At 28.8% G+C, this 17,688-nt stretch overlaps 4 protein-coding genes across 4 annotated transcripts; all 4 read right to left on the bottom strand.

Annotated features, from left to right (window-relative positions):
• Nucleotides 1–1,175: 1,175 nt before the first annotated feature.
• OCT59_027555 (uncharacterized protein) lies at nucleotides 1,176–1,545 on the bottom strand (the record flags this gene model as incomplete). Its single annotated transcript, XM_066137066.1, has 2 exons — nucleotides 1,176–1,351; nucleotides 1,503–1,545. 2 exons carry the CDS (start codon nucleotides 1,543–1,545, stop codon nucleotides 1,176–1,178), a joined length of 219 nt encoding a protein of 72 aa, XP_065993490.1.
• Nucleotides 1,546–1,829: 284 nt separating this feature from the next.
• OCT59_027554 (uncharacterized protein) lies at nucleotides 1,830–2,556 on the bottom strand. Its single transcript, XM_025326147.2, has 2 exons — nucleotides 2,358–2,556; nucleotides 1,830–2,279 (listed from the first exon to the last, which is right to left on the bottom strand). Exons 1-2 carry the CDS (start codon nucleotides 2,450–2,452, stop codon nucleotides 2,171–2,173), a joined length of 204 nt encoding a protein of 67 aa, XP_025177596.2. The 5' UTR covers nucleotides 2,453–2,556; the 3' UTR covers nucleotides 1,830–2,170.
• A 3,168-nt stretch (nucleotides 2,557–5,724) lies between these two features.
• OCT59_027553 (uncharacterized protein) lies at nucleotides 5,725–7,215 on the bottom strand (the record flags this gene model as incomplete). Its single annotated transcript, XM_066137065.1, has 1 exon — nucleotides 5,725–7,215. The coding sequence occupies one exon, from the start codon at nucleotides 7,213–7,215 to the stop codon at nucleotides 5,725–5,727; it is 1,491 nt and encodes a 496-aa protein (XP_065993489.1).
• Nucleotides 7,216–16,250: 9,035 nt separating this feature from the next.
• Nucleotides 16,251–16,689, bottom strand: OCT59_027552 (uncharacterized protein; the record flags this gene model as incomplete). Its single annotated transcript, XM_066137064.1, has 3 exons — nucleotides 16,251–16,294; nucleotides 16,377–16,412; nucleotides 16,503–16,689. 3 exons carry the CDS (start codon nucleotides 16,687–16,689, stop codon nucleotides 16,251–16,253), a joined length of 267 nt encoding a protein of 88 aa, XP_065993488.1.
• Between the last annotated feature and the right edge of the window lie 999 nt (nucleotides 16,690–17,688).

Raw genomic sequence — 17,688 nt, 5'->3', positions numbered from 1 at the left:
TTCGAAATGAGATCGATTAAAATAAACTATCGATCGTCTTAATATGCAGTAACTGCATCTTGAAGAATTTTAATTAAGTCGAAACTGAGTTTTGGCCATAACTTTGCTTTAAATTTAATATGAACATGCGATTTGGTCAAGATTTGGTTTCAATTTAAAAAATTTCTGCAAAGACGTTCTCGGAAGAATGCTATTTCTCGGTAAATAACGAAGATCCTTTTGATCTAGAGGAAGATCAGTAAATCTGTGTCATCATTCTTTTCTCCATGCTCTGTTTTTATTTCTGTAGCTGGTGATGTTCGATGAGCTAGTTTATTTTCATGCTGCAAATTTACAGATCGTTTTATCCTGTAACTTAGTCATGTCTTCAACAACGCATTTTTATCTAACTCTGTATCATGCTGAAAAACAATAATTGACATCAATTATGATAGCTAAAAAAAAAGAAAAAAATTATTTCTATAGTTTAATACAGACCACCGTTCCCAGCCTTGAAGCTTCATATTGAGCAATATATCATTTTCTTGTATTTTCATCTAACCTATAATATGTGTGGATAAAATGGTATTTAGTAGATGAAAAATTAGGATCAAAAGTAATCAAGAAGTTGATTGCTTACTATTAACTTTTTATCATCACCCGAACCTTCACCACCAAGTACATGCAAAGCACGCAGTACACTGTCTATCAACATCAGCATATTCCGCAAATTCAAAAACCTTTGGATTTCCGGATTGGTCTTTAACTCGTTTCCAAGATTTTAATGTACCACAAGTCTTTGCAATCGCCAGATAAGCAAATAAAAAAAAAAACAAAAATAAATTGTCAGCTAAAGTATTTGATAAAATCACACCTGAAGATGTTCATGCGCCCAATAAGTGCATTAAAACTTTCAAGACTAAGATAAATTCGAAGGCTATCTGGGAAAAAGTTTTTAGCATCCAAAATAATATGCGTTTTAGGTCGTAAGAAAATTATATAAAAGTTTTTTCTTAATTTGATAATATAGTGTACATTAAAATCCCCATCCCTTCGATTGGAAAATCATCGCCAACTTCGATATATAGCATTCATTTGCCCACCAAAAAAATTAAATAATTGATCACTACCTTTGAGATTTTTTTCCATCCAATCATCAGTTACTCCCGGTGATATCCCTCCAATGAAAAGAGTTGTCAATTTTTGCCATTGGTGATATACCAAAGGTGTACCATAACCTGCCGTGGTCTAGGAGCCATATAAGCTGTACGTTGTGTGGAAGTACTACCAGAAGTATAGTCGCCCCGCGAGGTTTGTCCATAGGTAAGAGGACTGCCTGGTGGAGGTCGTTCGTAAGGAGCTCGATATTGAGCTATGAAATAACAGTAAGTAATATTTAAATATAAATATAAATGAAGAAATCAGAACGGTAATTAGGCGACACAAAGTGGTAAAAATGGTTTTCATAGTCCGGCCGGGTCAGTTTTTGTTAGGTCTTAAAAAAAATTTTTTTATATTATTACTATGCCGGGTAGAACTTTTTAAAAATTGAAAATAATTTTGCATATAAAATTTTCGAAAAAAAATTAAAAGTCGAGTTGTTATTGATGTCATTATTAATAATCACGTGATTAATTTTTTTTGTGTCCGTACACAACATATTTAATCATGGTATAAAGTAATCATATAACAGATACTAGCGATGTAATTCCGAGTTAATCTGAACAGATATTAGTCCAATTATTTAAAATTTACACAAAACTACATACTAAATTTGGTATTACTTAATTTCGAAATGATGAAATCCTTATCCAGTTGTGAAAGGTAAAAGATCACTTATTTGTGAATATAAAAGTTTGTAAAGCACATTTCTATTTAATTCTTTTAAAAAAGAAATTGGTACAAGTTATAAAGAAAACAATATCGAAGTTTTTCAAAAACTTATGATTTCTAAAAGAAAAAAGAAATGAAATGAAAAAAAATTGAAATTGAAGGAGGATGAGGTTAATAATTTAATAATTTAGGACTTTATGACTAGTAACAATATATGTAAATTTTTTTTTTTTATATAAAATATTCTATAATCTATAATAATGCGATAAATTATCATGCTTTGAATAATGCTAAATAAGTGAGAATGAATAATGCTTGATAAAAAGTTTCTAATATACAAAACATGATGATGAATAAACTACGGTCCGTCCCCATCAGGAAACGAGCCATGTCCAGGAGATGTAAACATAGCCTTGACTTTGCCGTCTTTTTCTTTCGATGGACTTTCGTCTTTTTGAGCATTTTTTCTTTAATGATTAAATTAATAAATTAATAGATTTCTTTCGTTGATTTTTAAAAAGTATTAATATTGTATTTGTATTTACCTCTTAATTAATTGATCTAAATTCAAAGGAGAGGCTGTTACGATAGTAGCCATAAGTACAATCAAGAGAGCAAAGAAGATTTGACGCAAATTCATTTTTATAGCGTTTAGATCTTTTTGTGTTTGTGTTTAGATATTTTTAATTTCTTATTTAAAAGAATTATTCTTTGAAAAATTTTTATTTGATTTCTGAATTAGTTGAATTGGAACAAGTGGGAAAGCCATTTATATATTGATTTTTTTTCAATATTATTAAATGGGGCCTGTGTTCCCTTGAACGATCAACAAAACGAAATTAATTTTTACAAACAATAAATTTGGTATTCTTTGTAGTTTATCTTTAATAATTAGAAAAAAACTTTCAAACATTTCTTTCTTTCATCTTTAATATAAAGACGTAATTTAACAATTAATTTATTCGAGCTTTGTTCTTTAGAAGGGTGATTGGTTGAAGCTTGTTTAATAGTATTTTTTATCTTTTAAAAAGGAAAATAAAGAAAATAAAAAATCGAATTTTTTAAAACAAAAAATTTTATTTTGTCTTGCATGTGTAATTGGTTAAACTAAAAAAGGAAAATAAAGGAAAATAAAGAAAATAAAGAAATTTTAGTCCTTGTTAATAAAGGTTTAATTATGTGTAACGATAAATAATAATGCATTATATTATCAGTCATGTATTGATCCCCATATAATGTGATATTTTTAGTAGTAATCGCGTATAGAAATCTTATATGAAGTTTACCAAATATTATTGTTATTTCTATTCCTAAATATCCTCTTTGAAATGAAATGTTTTCCAGATATGAAAAAAAGCATTAGTATTATTTAAGTTAATTTATTGGTAAAGGTGATGAAGCCGCAAATGCTGATATCATTTTTTGCCATGGTTATTATTTAGAGAAAAGAAATAATGGAAAATAATGAATTTTTTCCAAATTATTTTTGTTGTTTATAGTTTTTTTTTTGAGATGAAATTTTTGTAATAAACTTAAAGGGGAAATATTTTCACCTTGGAAGACAAGAAATGAACAAACGTTATAATGAACGAATAATTTTGTTATTTTTTATTATATTTTTTAAATAATATAAAAAAGAATAGTACAGTCTTTTAAAATGAAAATATTTCCTTTACGACAGTTATTAATTCCTTGATCTATGCGTCCTCAAACCATTCCAATCATAGAATTTGTACCTTGTCTTTATGCGGTAAATTTTGTTAGGGGAGTAAGAGGACATAATTTTTGATTTTTTTCATTAAACATCCCAAATTGTAAAATTTAAAAAATTCTAAATTTTCTCTATTTTATATCTCGATTTAGTTAATTTCTCTACTGAAATAATCGCTTTTTATCTAACGAAAAGAACACTTATGAATTTGAGAGCAACTTAATGTAAAAAAATATATTTTAATATTATTCATATTTAATTATTAAGCTATTATTGCTTATATATATCACTACAAATAGTATCATACATATCACACTTAAAGATGCTCAACTCGGTACTCAAAGCCATTTTTGAACTTCCGAGCAGTTGCATCAGACAATACCGCATGGATACAATGGACTAATTCAAATTTTATCCACGATGGTCATGTATTTCTTATCTTGATTTTGACATCTCTTTTACTTATTCTTTTTCTTCCCCTTTTAAATACAAAATCGCAACGTATGCTGACAGCGAACTTAGTCTTTAGGAATTAATCATAAATTTTCATTCCTTTTTGATTGAAAACAATCCAAACCATTAAATTTTTGGCTTCAATTACTTATTTTAATACAACTGTGATAAAACAGATTGTTATATGAATTATTTAAAAACAGTATATTCAAGATATTAAATATTGTGACAGCGATTAAGTTAATTTAATACTTTAAGAAAAAACAAATGATTTCTATATTTTGTGTAAGAGAGTTTCTAGATCTAATAATAAAATCATATAATATGTATGACACTATTTACAGTGATATTAAGGATGCTCAACGGTCTTTTCGGTCTTACCCAGTCCTGACCGGTCTTTGGAAATTTTTCGGAAAAGTAACAAGACTGCGCACTCAAAATTTTGTGGCGCAGCAGACTTGGTTAAAGACCGAAAAGTGGCAAGATTTTGTACTAATCCAATAAGCAATTTTGAAATAAATAGGACTTTATAGGCCTATTTGACTAAAAACTGCATTTTTTCGGTCTTTTAGCTATGCTGGCCTTAGAAAAAGTAGACAGAGGCCAAAATTTTCTGTTTATCGGCCTTTGCCAATCCAGCTGCGTTACAAAATTTCAGGCGATCATTGATATTTTCCCAAAGACCGGCAAACCTACGACCAAATTTTTCGCCATTATATATATAATCCCGTGATGAAGGTTAAAGCATTTTGATTTATGGAGAATTTACGGAGGCGTTTATAATAGCAAAAGGAACTTTGGGATCTATGTGTTTCTTTCCATTCTTTGAATTTTTTTGCCGCGAGATTTCCATATGGCATTAAAAATATCAAGATGTAAATTGTAAATAAAGGGCAAGAAGAGGACACTGGTGAAGTTATATGGCAAGAGATAGACAAAATAATTGACCTTACTATCATATAGAGAGATGGATTATAATTGGTATCTCGCGTGATATAGATATTATTAATGAAGGTCAGTTTACGGTTAGGCGTAAAAAAGTTAAAGTTTTGTCATGAAATGATGCAAAAATCTAAAATAGATGATGCATTTAGTGTACTAACATATTAAGTGTATTAATGAAATAACAAAATCTTTACAGAGTTGCGAATGTTTCATGATAAATATTTAAACGTAACATGTTCGCATTTAATATTAGTTATTAATAAAGATTTAGTTTATGCATTGAAGCATAATAGCATATACATGTAAAATTGGATTGAATGTTATGACACGTGTCATAATTTTTTGTTTATTGGCAGGAGAATCATTCAGTGAAACAGATTTTTTTTTTTGTACTTTATTTAACATGAACAGAAAAATTCCTGCTGTCATTTACACTTATTACAAATTTAACCTAGCCAATAACTATACTAAATTTATTGTTCTATTATTTAATTTTTATACCTATTTTAATTATTCCATAATCATAAATCCATAAATCACTTCTATTCCATATTTTTAATATCAATCTGCTCTATTGTACGTGACCTTTGGCTGCTTTCTTCTTCCCTTGAATTACTTTTCGTACTGCCCCTATCCATTTTTTATACTGTAAGAATTATAAAAATTTTATGTACCATTTTATATTAAAAAAAGATAAAACACATCTACATTAATCTAAACATTTCATTTCAATAAATAATTTTGAAATAAAAAATCTTATAAAATAATAAAAAATACAAATATCAACAAAAATTCATAAAAAGTTAATAATAATAATAGTCTTCCTCCTCTTCTTTTATTTCTTTATCATTACTTTTAGTCAAAAATTTAACAGTACCCAAGTCTTCATATTTTTCTATTACTTCTAAAATTTTTGAACTAATATTATCATAGTAATTATCTCCTTCATTCACAATAATTATTAATGAAAGCAATTTTTTTGGTATTCTTTTTTCCCATCTTATAAAAAATGATTCTAAATCATCTGAAGATATAACTGAATTTGCATAATTAAATATTTTTAATTCACAAAAATTATTTGGTGAATATTTTGCAATAGTTTCGAATATTTCCTTTTCAGGTAAATAATCAATAAAATAATCTTTACCATACCAAATTTTAATACTTTCTAAGTATTGACAATTGATAAGTACAGTTTTTAATATATCTAACTCATCATTTTTAAGTATTATGAAAAGACTTTTAAGGTTTGGACAAAATTTAGCAATAGATAAACCTAAATATTTGTCACTTTCACCTATATAAAGCTTTTTAAGAGTTTTTCCATTAATTTCTAAAAATTTTATTATATACTCAAGTTTTGGACGTTCATAAGGAATTTTTAAAATTTGTAATTTAGGAAAATTAACATATTGTAACTTTTTAAAATTTTCAAAATCTACTGCATCAAAGAATGAAATTATCAATTCTTGTAAATTTGAGAATAAACTGATAAATGAGAATGTTGAATTACTATTACTACCATAAAAGTTCAATTTTGTTATTGTACGAGAATGTTTTGATACAGCAGGTATAATATCTGCCCAACTTCCATCAAAAGCTGATAAAGTTAAATGTTTTAAATTATTCTGCAAAGAAATTAACTCTTTTAATTCATTTGAAACACTATTATCATTAAAATCTATGGAAATTGATTGTAAATTACGACATATTTGAGAAAGTTGATAAAAAAAGTCAGAAGAAAGATTTGAATTACAGCATAATTCCAAAAGATCTCTCGCTCCAGAAAAATGAGGGAAAGTAATGTTAGAAATGCAATAGTTATTATTATAGCTATCAAAACAATAATTATGATAAGTCAATTTTTTCAAAGAAGAAATTTGGTTTGCAAACATTTTGATAATTTCATTCGCAACTAAACAACTTTTATCTTTTGAACTTAATGAATTATCAATCATCCTATTAATCCCAAAGATTGAAAGAGCTTTACAAAATGATACATAATTAAATAACAATGGTTTTGAAGTAGGGGTTGAAATGAAAACTTTATTATCATATAAATGCTTTTTTGACTCATCGGGAAGACAAGCAATTAAAGTACTAAGAATTGAAAATTCCACTTTGAATGAACGTTTCGAATGAAATTTGAAATTCAAAATATTCCTCCACAAAATTCTAACGGAAATTTCACACCAAAGATGATTAACCAACAAACATGAATGTAAAGTGAATTTATCATCCTCTAAATATTCAAAAATCTCATTTAAACAATCAGTTGGAAGTTTACGTGCCATTTTATTGACTTATTATTTCAAAAAAAAAAAAAAAATTCTTTTTGATATTTAATGAACTTTGAATATAAAATTATTTGAACAATCACCCGACCAGCTAACCTATTTATTGTGTAATAAACATTCGGAGTTTTTCGGATAAAACATTGCTTTTTTAGTTTAAACAAAATTTTTGTTGATCGGTACGAATTTAGATCATGTGGTGATTGTGGTGTAGTCACTTTCATAACTGAAAATTAGATCACGTGATAGATTAAACCGTTTTTTTTAGTTAAATAATGTGACAACTTCCAGTTGACTGTTTAAATGAATTTAGGGTATTAATTGCCTGTCTCCCAAATGAATCAAAGAGTTCTTACTTAATGATAAATTTTTTCATTTTAACGCCTACTTCAAATTTACCATTGTTTAATTATGTGAGAGTCCTCTCAATTTATGAATCAGTAAAATAGTTGACAATAGAGTTGAGTGTCGAAATGTTTCGGCTATAGCAAATGCCGAAACTCTTTGCCGAAATCCCAAATTAAATTCTAAATTTTAGCAATGGTTTGTTAAAACTAATAAATTTGGCATAAATTATAGTATGGTACCAAATCCTTTTTGATTATAATCTTATCAAAAGAGGCCAAACCTAAATTATAAATAAAATTTAATAAAAAAAATTATTAATTACTAATTAATAATCATATCAAATTTACCGCAGCAGCTGATCCGAATCTAAACTATAAAAAAATAAATTTATTAAATAAAATAAAATAAATTTAATACTGTAATAAAAAATAAGTATAATAACCCTATAAAAAATTTTTATCCGAATATTTCCATTATTTCTCCGTGTCTTCCGTAAAAATTCCGTGAAAATGATACATTCACGGATATCCGTGTTAGCGAGATGAAAATTTCCATGATTTGAGGTTATTAATTCCATGAAAATGATACATTCACGGAAAAAGCATGGAAAGATAAAACACGGATCAGATTTTTTACAGGGTAAAAAAAGAAGTTAGTAAAATAAAAGAAAAATGTTGATAATAAAAAAAAGAATAATTAATAATTAATAATAAAAAAAAACCACATATCGAATTTGCCGCAGCAGCCTATCCATAGGCTCATTTTTTAACTTTGGATTAGTCATTAACTTCAGCCAATCCGATCATCGTCAATATCTCATTCAAGACTAATATAAACTCAATTTCTATTAATATTGATATTGATATTGATATTGATATTTTGATGTTGATATCGATATTGATATCAATATTGATTTTCGATATCAATTTTTTTTTTTAAAAAAAATGCACCCAATAGATGCTGCATGATGCTAACCAAATTTATACCTACTCCTTCCTTTTTGGGAATGTACTATAATCAACTATAGCCAATTACCAATTACGTACAACAATATAAATTGAGATCTTGTCTGATCGTGAATATGCATCTAATATTAAGAATTTGATAAACATCAGGTGAATTATTATAAAGATCCCTTCTTCCGGTTGAACCTTTATTAAATTTGATAAAAGTTATAACAATTCCTGAGTTTAATTATAAAAATAATTAATTAATAAAATGAAAAATTCAAGAAAGAAAATAAATTCTCATCACTAATCTCACGAAAATTCTAAATTTTATATTTAATTATAGAACCAATTAAATAATGATTCTCTTTTTAAGATCCTAAAGAATAATAATAATTTCTAAAAGAAGATTTCATATAAATTGTTCGTTCTAACTTACTGCCCTTCGTCACAATTATGTAGATCACTTCAAATATATTCACGTCATCAATTACCCGATCCCCATATTAAAATTTAAAATTAATAAATTATTACCCAATAAACATGAAGGACTTGTCCAATATTATACACTTAAATATAATACTGCGCCCAAAAAATTTCTTACATGATTACATCAGATCGGTACACGTCAGTGACATGACACGTCTGATCAGGTTACACACCAGCCACTGATCAATAAATAGCTTAGTAACGCGCGTAGCAAGTTCTGTTGATTACTTCTTTTTTCTTTTGTATCTTTTGTAGAAACACGCAGACTAAAGGTAAAATAGGATTTTAGGGTTAAGAAATGTTTCTAAAACATTTCTTCGCTTTTTGTAGGGACGCCGTTAGTCTTGTGATATGAGGAAGATAATAAGTGTAATAAAGGATTAAGAAACGTACTCTGTTTAAAAAAAAGCTAAAAAGCACCCGCAAGAAAAAAATCAAAAATTTTTTAACGAAATGTTTCTGCATTTCCATTTAGTAAACTAATTTTCTGTAAAAAGGGGAGTAAGTTTTATTTTTTTTTCAGCGGTAATCGCAAGTTCATTTTTTATTTGTTTCTTTTGAGAAATTCAGTATGAATATTTCTTTGACGGAACATATATTAACGTTTCGTTTTTTATTATTAACGTTTTCATTTTTTTATCTTTTAGTCTGGAGCGTAACGAAGAACTATTATTTTAGATGCGGCTTATTCTTCAGGTCTGGACGCGTGAGATTTCTTCGATGAAAAATCATACAATTTTCTTTGAACATATTTCCTTTAATGAAACGTCTTACAACGTTTCGACTTTCTTTTTTTTTTTTTTTTTTTTTTAGGCGACCGGATCTTGGATGTGTGGGCTCCGTTTCCTCAATTCTGTTTCATGGCCATTCGGATTCACGTTTCAACAATAGCTTCAAGGTATATATTTATTAAATGTATACAAGACTTTCAGCAATATCCTACGCCTGTTTGTGCACAACCGTTAGTTGCGACCCCTTTCAGCCAATGTTTGGCAGCATGAATCTGGATAGCTGCATTGATGGCGACTCCGTGGTGATTGTTGACCTTCGTCCTACCGTTTGTGCACCACCATGACTTGCGACCCCTTTCGGTCGATATCTGGTATCCTGTCGTTTGTGCACCACCGCGACTAGCGACCCCTTTCGGCCGATATCTGGTATCCTGTCGTTTGTGCACCACCGTTAGTTGTGACCCCTTTCGGCCGATGTCTGGCAGCAATGACCCTGGATTGTTGGCATGCTCTAGATCCTATCATGTCTTCTCATTGTCACCGACTCCGTGGTGATTGTTGACTTTCGTCTTGCCGTTTGTGCACCACCGCTGCTTGCGGAATTGATGGCATGCTCTAGATCCTATCATGCCTTCTCATTGTCACCGACTCCGTGGTGATTGTTGACCTTCGTCCTACTATTTGTACACCACCGTGACTTGCGACCCCTTTCGGCCAATATCTGGTATCCTGTCGTTTGTGCACCACCGCTAGTTGCGACCCCTTTCGGCCGATGTCGGGAAGCATGAACCCTGGATAGTTGCATTGATGGCATGCTAGATCTTGACATGTCTGATCATTGTCACCAACTCCGTAGTGATAAGCATAGCGGACATCCCTATTTTATCACAATACTGTTGTCGATCATTTGCCGATCATTTATTCAATTATCACATAATATAAATACCGTTGCTAAAAAAATTTACATAATAATATATGCTTAAATTTCACAAATAACTTAAATTTAGTTTTAATTTATTGTGTATTAAATTTCATTAGAAACTTTTTAGCTTTTATTATTATTTGGCATATATTTATTCATTTTACGAAATTATTCACTAATTATGTTACTAATAAAAAACCTGCATTATGAATCAGATCACTGCATTATTTTTTTTATAGATTCTACATAATATAAAGAATATTTGTGCAAATTCTTAAGTTTCGCACTCGCATATTCATCTTCGCACTTTAATTTTTGTCTGATGATCGGCAATAATTAGTGAATTATCATAAACAAATAATATGTTTATAATATTATTAAAAATTGTGCTAATAATTATATAATTAAAATCATATAATAATTTAGTGTTTTTACTTAGATTCCATTATTTTTTTGCCACATTATTTGAAAAATATTTGTGATTTTGCAATAAGTTTTTAAAATCCGGAATTAGTGATCAGCAAATGATCGGCAAGGTGATATGAGCATGTCCGCTATGCTGTAGTGATATTGCTATGAAATTAAAGTCCCCCTTTGGCTAATTAGTATGTTTTCATTAAACTAATTAGCCTTTGGTTTTATTTTATAGATATCAAGAAATGGATCTATACAAATAAATAAATATCTATTGTACTAAATGGAGTATCGCTAGATGGTTACAAGAGAACCAGATCACAAATCATCGCAAATCAGATGCATTGTTTGTAAATGCCGAGCGGAAACTAGAAAGTCTCGAATTTAGTTTTGATGCCACTTGGAGATATTCTGAAATTCGCCAGCACTTCAATGCTGGATCTTTCTTGCAAATGTAGGTACTAAAAATATTGATCTAATTTTGAAATTAGCAGTCTGAATGTACTGAGTTATAACCATCTACAATAGAAAGTATAAGACACGAGCGATGACAAATGCTGTCGAGGATAAAACCGTTGGCACCAAAGATCGCAAAGAGGATTGAGACAAGTATCTGAAGAAGAGATTTTCGACAGGAAGGGTTTGAACTGTAATGTCAAAGAATATGTTTTACGCTTGATGTCTCTAATTTTTAAATTTGGAATCAACGTGTCTTAAATAGTATTAGCTCTGCTACACTTTTTACTCAAATTTTTTTTACAATTATTTAATAAAACATTATCAATATGTTGTATTGCATTAATTTAAACATCAAGAATAGCTACGCTTCGATATTAAATCTAACTGATGTTGCTGATTCAATTGAAAGATATAGCATTAGTATTCTTAATGAAGGAGTTAATTAAGAATTTTAAAAGAATGCATATGGATTTCCGCTGATTTTAGGATGGGATTCAGTGAATCCCACGGGCTAAAAACTAAAATTCGTTGTTGTGAGAGAATTCACTATAGTATATAATGAATATAGATAAAATTTTCGCTATCGCTATTCCAAAATTTATTATGATAATTAAGTAACTTTCATACATTTTCCTTTATTTTATTGACTAAAAATTAATGCGACAAATTGTTCTTCATGATCATAAAAATCAAACTCATTTATTTTATTTATTTATTTTTATTTTATTTCAAAATAGTAGTAATTAAAGTCTATTACAAATACAAGTATTTAGCACCCAAGTGCTTAAGAAAACAGTCTGTATGTGTAGATCTTTAACGTTCATCCCATTAAAAATAGGACCTCACTTTCGGTCGGAACTATTTGAGAAAGTAGGACTACGCTAGTTAATCAAATTTTTTAAAAAAAAAAGAAAAAAAGAAAAACACGGACATCCTACAAAAACAAATTAATAATAAAAAGAACAAAGGGCTTATGTAGAGAAATAAAATACATCAAGGGAATTACTATTATGATTTCTAGAAATTTGGGCGGAAGGAATATCTCTACTAAAAGTATTAATCCAAAGTAGGTAGTTTGAACTTGTAAGTTAAATCCATAGAATCGAATGATTAGTATATCCTATTGTATTGTAAAAGCGTATACACGGATTTTTTGCTGGCGGGGTATGTTGTTCATTGTGTCGTTTTTGTTTTTTCTCTCGTGAAAAGGATCTTTTCGTATTTTGGTGGTCTTATTTCCAAGCTTTCCATTTAACAGCGCGGATCTTCCATAAAGATTCGTAAATATCATGATGTAAATCATAAAGGAATTTAAGTAAAATTGTTTTGGATAACTTTTTGTTGATTTTAGCTTGTTTAAAGGGTTCTACTTTAGATGACGGGACCATATTGATGAGAAGACAATGTAAATCTGGAGCATCTTGTAAGGTGGAAGGAGGATTGTTCGTCCACGGAATGAGCAAGGTGTTAGTTTGAGGACAAGTCCATAGATGTTCGTTAGATTCTTGTGTGTTGTCACAAAAAAAGCAAATATTAAGAACATTCGGATAATTCCGATTTAAAATATCGAGTGTTAGTAAGTTATAGCTTGAAGCTTTGGTACGCCAACTAACGTGTTTACTATAATTTAGACTAGTAATACGGATTATAATTTATCCAATATTTGGGTATATTCCCAGCCAAACTCTTGAAAATATGAAGTTTAGAATTTCTCGCACATCATGTGATAAAAATTTATTAGTGATTTGTGCAACCCTTCAAAAATTCGTATGAACTGTATTATTCTTTATATTTGTAAATAAGAGAAATTAATTATTGGTATAAAAAATAACCTACCTATTTGCTATTATCATGATCCGCTCGATCACTACTTTATTTACTTGGTTATGTGCTGTAAATATGTAAATATATACTTTTGTTAAAAAGAAAAGAACAGAAAATATGTACAGGTGTCGACTTGCGTTAGGTGATAATTTGGCAAAGACTATAAATGTAACATTTGTATTTATTGGGAGACATGGTTTATTGATTTTTATGCCATATAGGTGAAAAATTATAAATTATTTGCGCATATTATCCCTAAAAAGGGAAAAGAGGGAAGAAGCTCTACAAATTATAATTTTTTTAATAATACTAAAAATTCGTGAACAACATTCATGGTTAAAATAATAAATAGCTAGTACTCTTCCGAAAATATAAACAAAATCCATATTTTTCCAGGGAACTGCAACATTTGATCCCGCGGAATTACCCGCAAGGATATAGTCTTTTGCCACTAGACCTAATGCATTTGGGTTAAAATAATACAGTCAAACTTCGATATACCGATACTGTCGGGACAGGGAAAAAGTATCAGTACATTGAAATATCGGTACATATATATTATCTGTAGATTATAATGCGGGCCAAAATCTAATTCTGGCTCGCACTATGCTTAATTCCGAAAAACCAAAAAAATATGATTTTGGCCAGACGCTCGAATTATAAGTTTACAATTTTTTTAACTCGGGCCAAACCTAAGGACCAGCCCAAATTAAAACCAGTGTAACCTAAATTATTTTATTATACGTTACTATAAAGAGGCAAAGAAAGAGTATCGTTACATGTTACATCGCGAAACTATATATAATATCGGTACAACAACGTTTTTTTATTAATTATGAAATTGGATAATTGAAATTTATCGGTATAGACCATTTATCGGTATATAGAATATCGGTACATCGAGGTTTGACTGTAAAATCTTTATTTTCCAAGTTCGTTAGTTCAGTTTGCACAGTAAATTATGTTATAACTACATCATAGTCATCGTCATCGCGGACAGCTAAAGTAAAATAATACCAAAAATAAATTAACCAATAGTTTAAAGTCATTTTGGACTGCCTAAAATAAATCATCATCCTTAGTTTAAGGTCGTTGCGGACCGCAGTAAACTAAATTTAAAATTTCAAAAATTTTAATACTGCGCCACATTTCCTGACATTAGCTCCAAGGTGAAATGGGAATTTAGGAAAGTTTGAAATGTTTCTAATGAAACATTTCTTTTTTATATTTTGTAGACTTGGACACGAGGAAAATAATAAAGTAGGTTTTATTAACTAAGAAACGTACTTTGTTTAAAAAGCACCATAAGAAAAAATCAAAAATTTTTTAACGGAATATTTCTGTTTTTTAGGTAGTTCTTTCAGTCTCTCCGGACGTGAAACGTTTCTTATCCCATTTAGTAAACTAATTTTCTTAAAAATTTGTAATAGAAGGAAGTAAGTTTTATGTTTTTTTCAGTGAGAATCGCGAAGTTTATTTCAGTATGGAGTTTTCTCTGAATATTTCTTTGACGGAACGTATATTAACGTTTCGTTTTGTATCTTTTTATTTAGGCGATTTCATCGAATATCTATTAACGTGAATTTCGGTAAGAGTGGAAAGCATTGTAAACTTTCTCTTCAGTGAAACGTTATTAACGTTTCCATTTTTTATCTTTTTTTGGAGCGTAACGAAGGACTATTATTTTAGATGCGGCTTATTCTTCAGGTCTGGACGCGTGAGATTTCTTCGATGAAAAATCATGTAATTTTCTTTGCTTTAACGAAACATCTTACAACGTTTCGACTTTCTTTTTTTTTTTAGGCGACCGGATCTTGACGTGTGGGCTCCGTTTCCTAGTTTTACTTCAATTCTGTTTCATGGCTATTCGGATTCACGCTTCAACAATAGCTTCAAGGTATATTTATTAAATGTATACTAGACTTTCAGCAATATCCTACGCCTAACGCCTGTTTGTGCACCACCGCTAGTTGCGACCCCTTTCGGCCGATGTCGGGCAGCATGAACCCTGGATAGTTGTGTTATAATTGAATAATCATGTGACCGACGATCGTGTCATGAATGTTACGAATGTTTGATATGTTTAACAAGAAGTTTAATTTTCATGCTAAAGGTTTTACTTTATTAAATTCAATATTATAATTAATTATACAAGAACTTGACCTCTTACATGAATAAATACAAAAGATATTAATATAAAATGTTTGATAATCAATAAAATAACTGAATAATAGAAATAATATAAAAAAATAATGAAATATAATTCCTATAATAATTATAACAACAGAAAAATAGTAAGATATATTTTCATTATTAAGATTAAAGGTGACTCAAAACAAATAATAAGACATAAAATATAAAATATATAAGAAATACAGAATCAGTAACACTTGAAAAAATTGAAAAATTCCGCAATAGCAGATAGTCGGCAGATCAGTATAGAACTCCGTAGTGCCGATACGGGATAATTATTTATTAAGCTTCTTATTTTTTCCTGCTTTATCTTTTATTTGATTTCCTATTTTCTCCTATTGAAAGATGGGAAAAAAAGTTGAGAAGCGACGCAAAAAAAATGTGGACTCTTTTACAATTTTTGTCTTAACTCTCCAACTTTGTTCAATTGGAACTAAATGAAGTGAAAAATTGTTAGAAAACGCATAAAACATTTGTCAAAATATATTTTTTATGTTATACAGCACGAAATTTTTAAACTAAATAAGCTTTCATTTTTCAAATAACTCATCTCTAATAAAGTGTTTTAAATTTGAAAACTATAATACATGATGAACGTGGTATATACAATGTTTTTTTCTATGAAAATCTTTCTTGTAGTACAAATGTACAGTACAATGTGGTAGCGTAACGCTGGTGTTGGAACTATATGATACATGACATCCTTAATTATTCTTTACTAGATATTGAATTATTCCCGATATCTTCAATTTCTGAATTAGGTAAAATTATTTGGATTATGTAAAATATGTTTCATTTATAGTTAATATACTCATCTATAAATTAATTACTTACTGTTCGGAATGCTAAAATTATGCTGACTATGATGAGCTAAATAATATAAAGAATGTTTAATTAAAATTTAGTATCAAAAAGTATAAATTAAGAATAATATACAGTGACCAAATACTGATATCTTACCTTCGGTAATAATTCTTATTTCAAGTAAATTTCCGAATTTACTAATATTATCGTTACTTGTTTGATGTTGCTTATTATTTTCGTATTGATTATTTTGATAATATAATTTTCTTACTTCAAAAATCTTATTATGAAGACTATTGATATCAGGTCTTTTTGTTGGATCAGCGTGCCAACATTGCTCCATTAATATTTTATATTTTAGAGGTGTACTTGACATTATTTTCGGTCTCATTCCATTCATTATTTTCGTTGCTAAATAGTAATCACGAGTGTGATTAATAAAAGGAAATTGCCCGGACGAAACTTCCCACATTAAAATTGCAATACTATAAATATCAGATGCGAAAGTGGATTCTTTTTTAGAAATAACTTCTGGAGCTATATAAGATAGATTCCCGTATATACTATCTAATTTTTTGTCGGCTGGTCCACAAAATCCAAGATCACTGATATAAAATTCTTGATTAAGTTGGGAAAATAATATATTTCCAGAATGTAAATCTCTATGAATTGCATTCTCTTTATGAATTTGAGAAAGTGCATTAATTATATAAAAAATAATATCAATTTTTTCTTTCCATGTAAGGTTACGATTTTTTTGTAAATATTCTCTTAAATCCATATTCATTTGTTGTATTACGAGAATATAATTCCCGTCGGATGGATCTTTTGTTAAACCGTACAATTTTACTACGCCGGACCATTTGTTACTTAAAGTTAAATGAGATTTAACCTACAAAATAAAATTAATATAAGATTATAATTATCTTAATAAGAATATCGTTTTTTTTTTTCAAACATTTTCCGACTCTGAACTTTTATCATTTGCACCAAAAGTTCAAAAACAATACAATTTGAGAAAAATATAAAATATAAATTATTAACGAAGAATTAGTACATTAGTACTACACGCATCTTGCATGTAAAAATGTAGTTTAACTATAGCGAAGATTAGCGTAGATTTAGACGTGGATATTTTAAATAAAATGCAAGGTTATGTAATAATGAGAGACAAATAGTGCGTGAGCGTAGAAAATTAACGATACAATTTATATTTTACGAAAGTGAAGTTTTAATAGTACAAAGTTTTATAAATAATGAATATTATTTCGTTACTATATATTCGGATATGATATGAAAACCCTTATAAATCAGTTTTATATTACAAAAAAATATTAGTTTT

This window comes from Rhizophagus irregularis, chromosome 7 (assembly GCF_026210795.1).
Source record: "Rhizophagus irregularis chromosome 7, complete sequence".
In the NCBI taxonomy this organism is placed as follows: domain Eukaryota; kingdom Fungi; phylum Glomeromycota; class Glomeromycetes; order Glomerales; family Glomeraceae; genus Rhizophagus; species Rhizophagus irregularis.
Note: the sequence above shows the minus strand (reverse complement) of the source record. Positions and strands in the feature narration are given on the sequence as shown.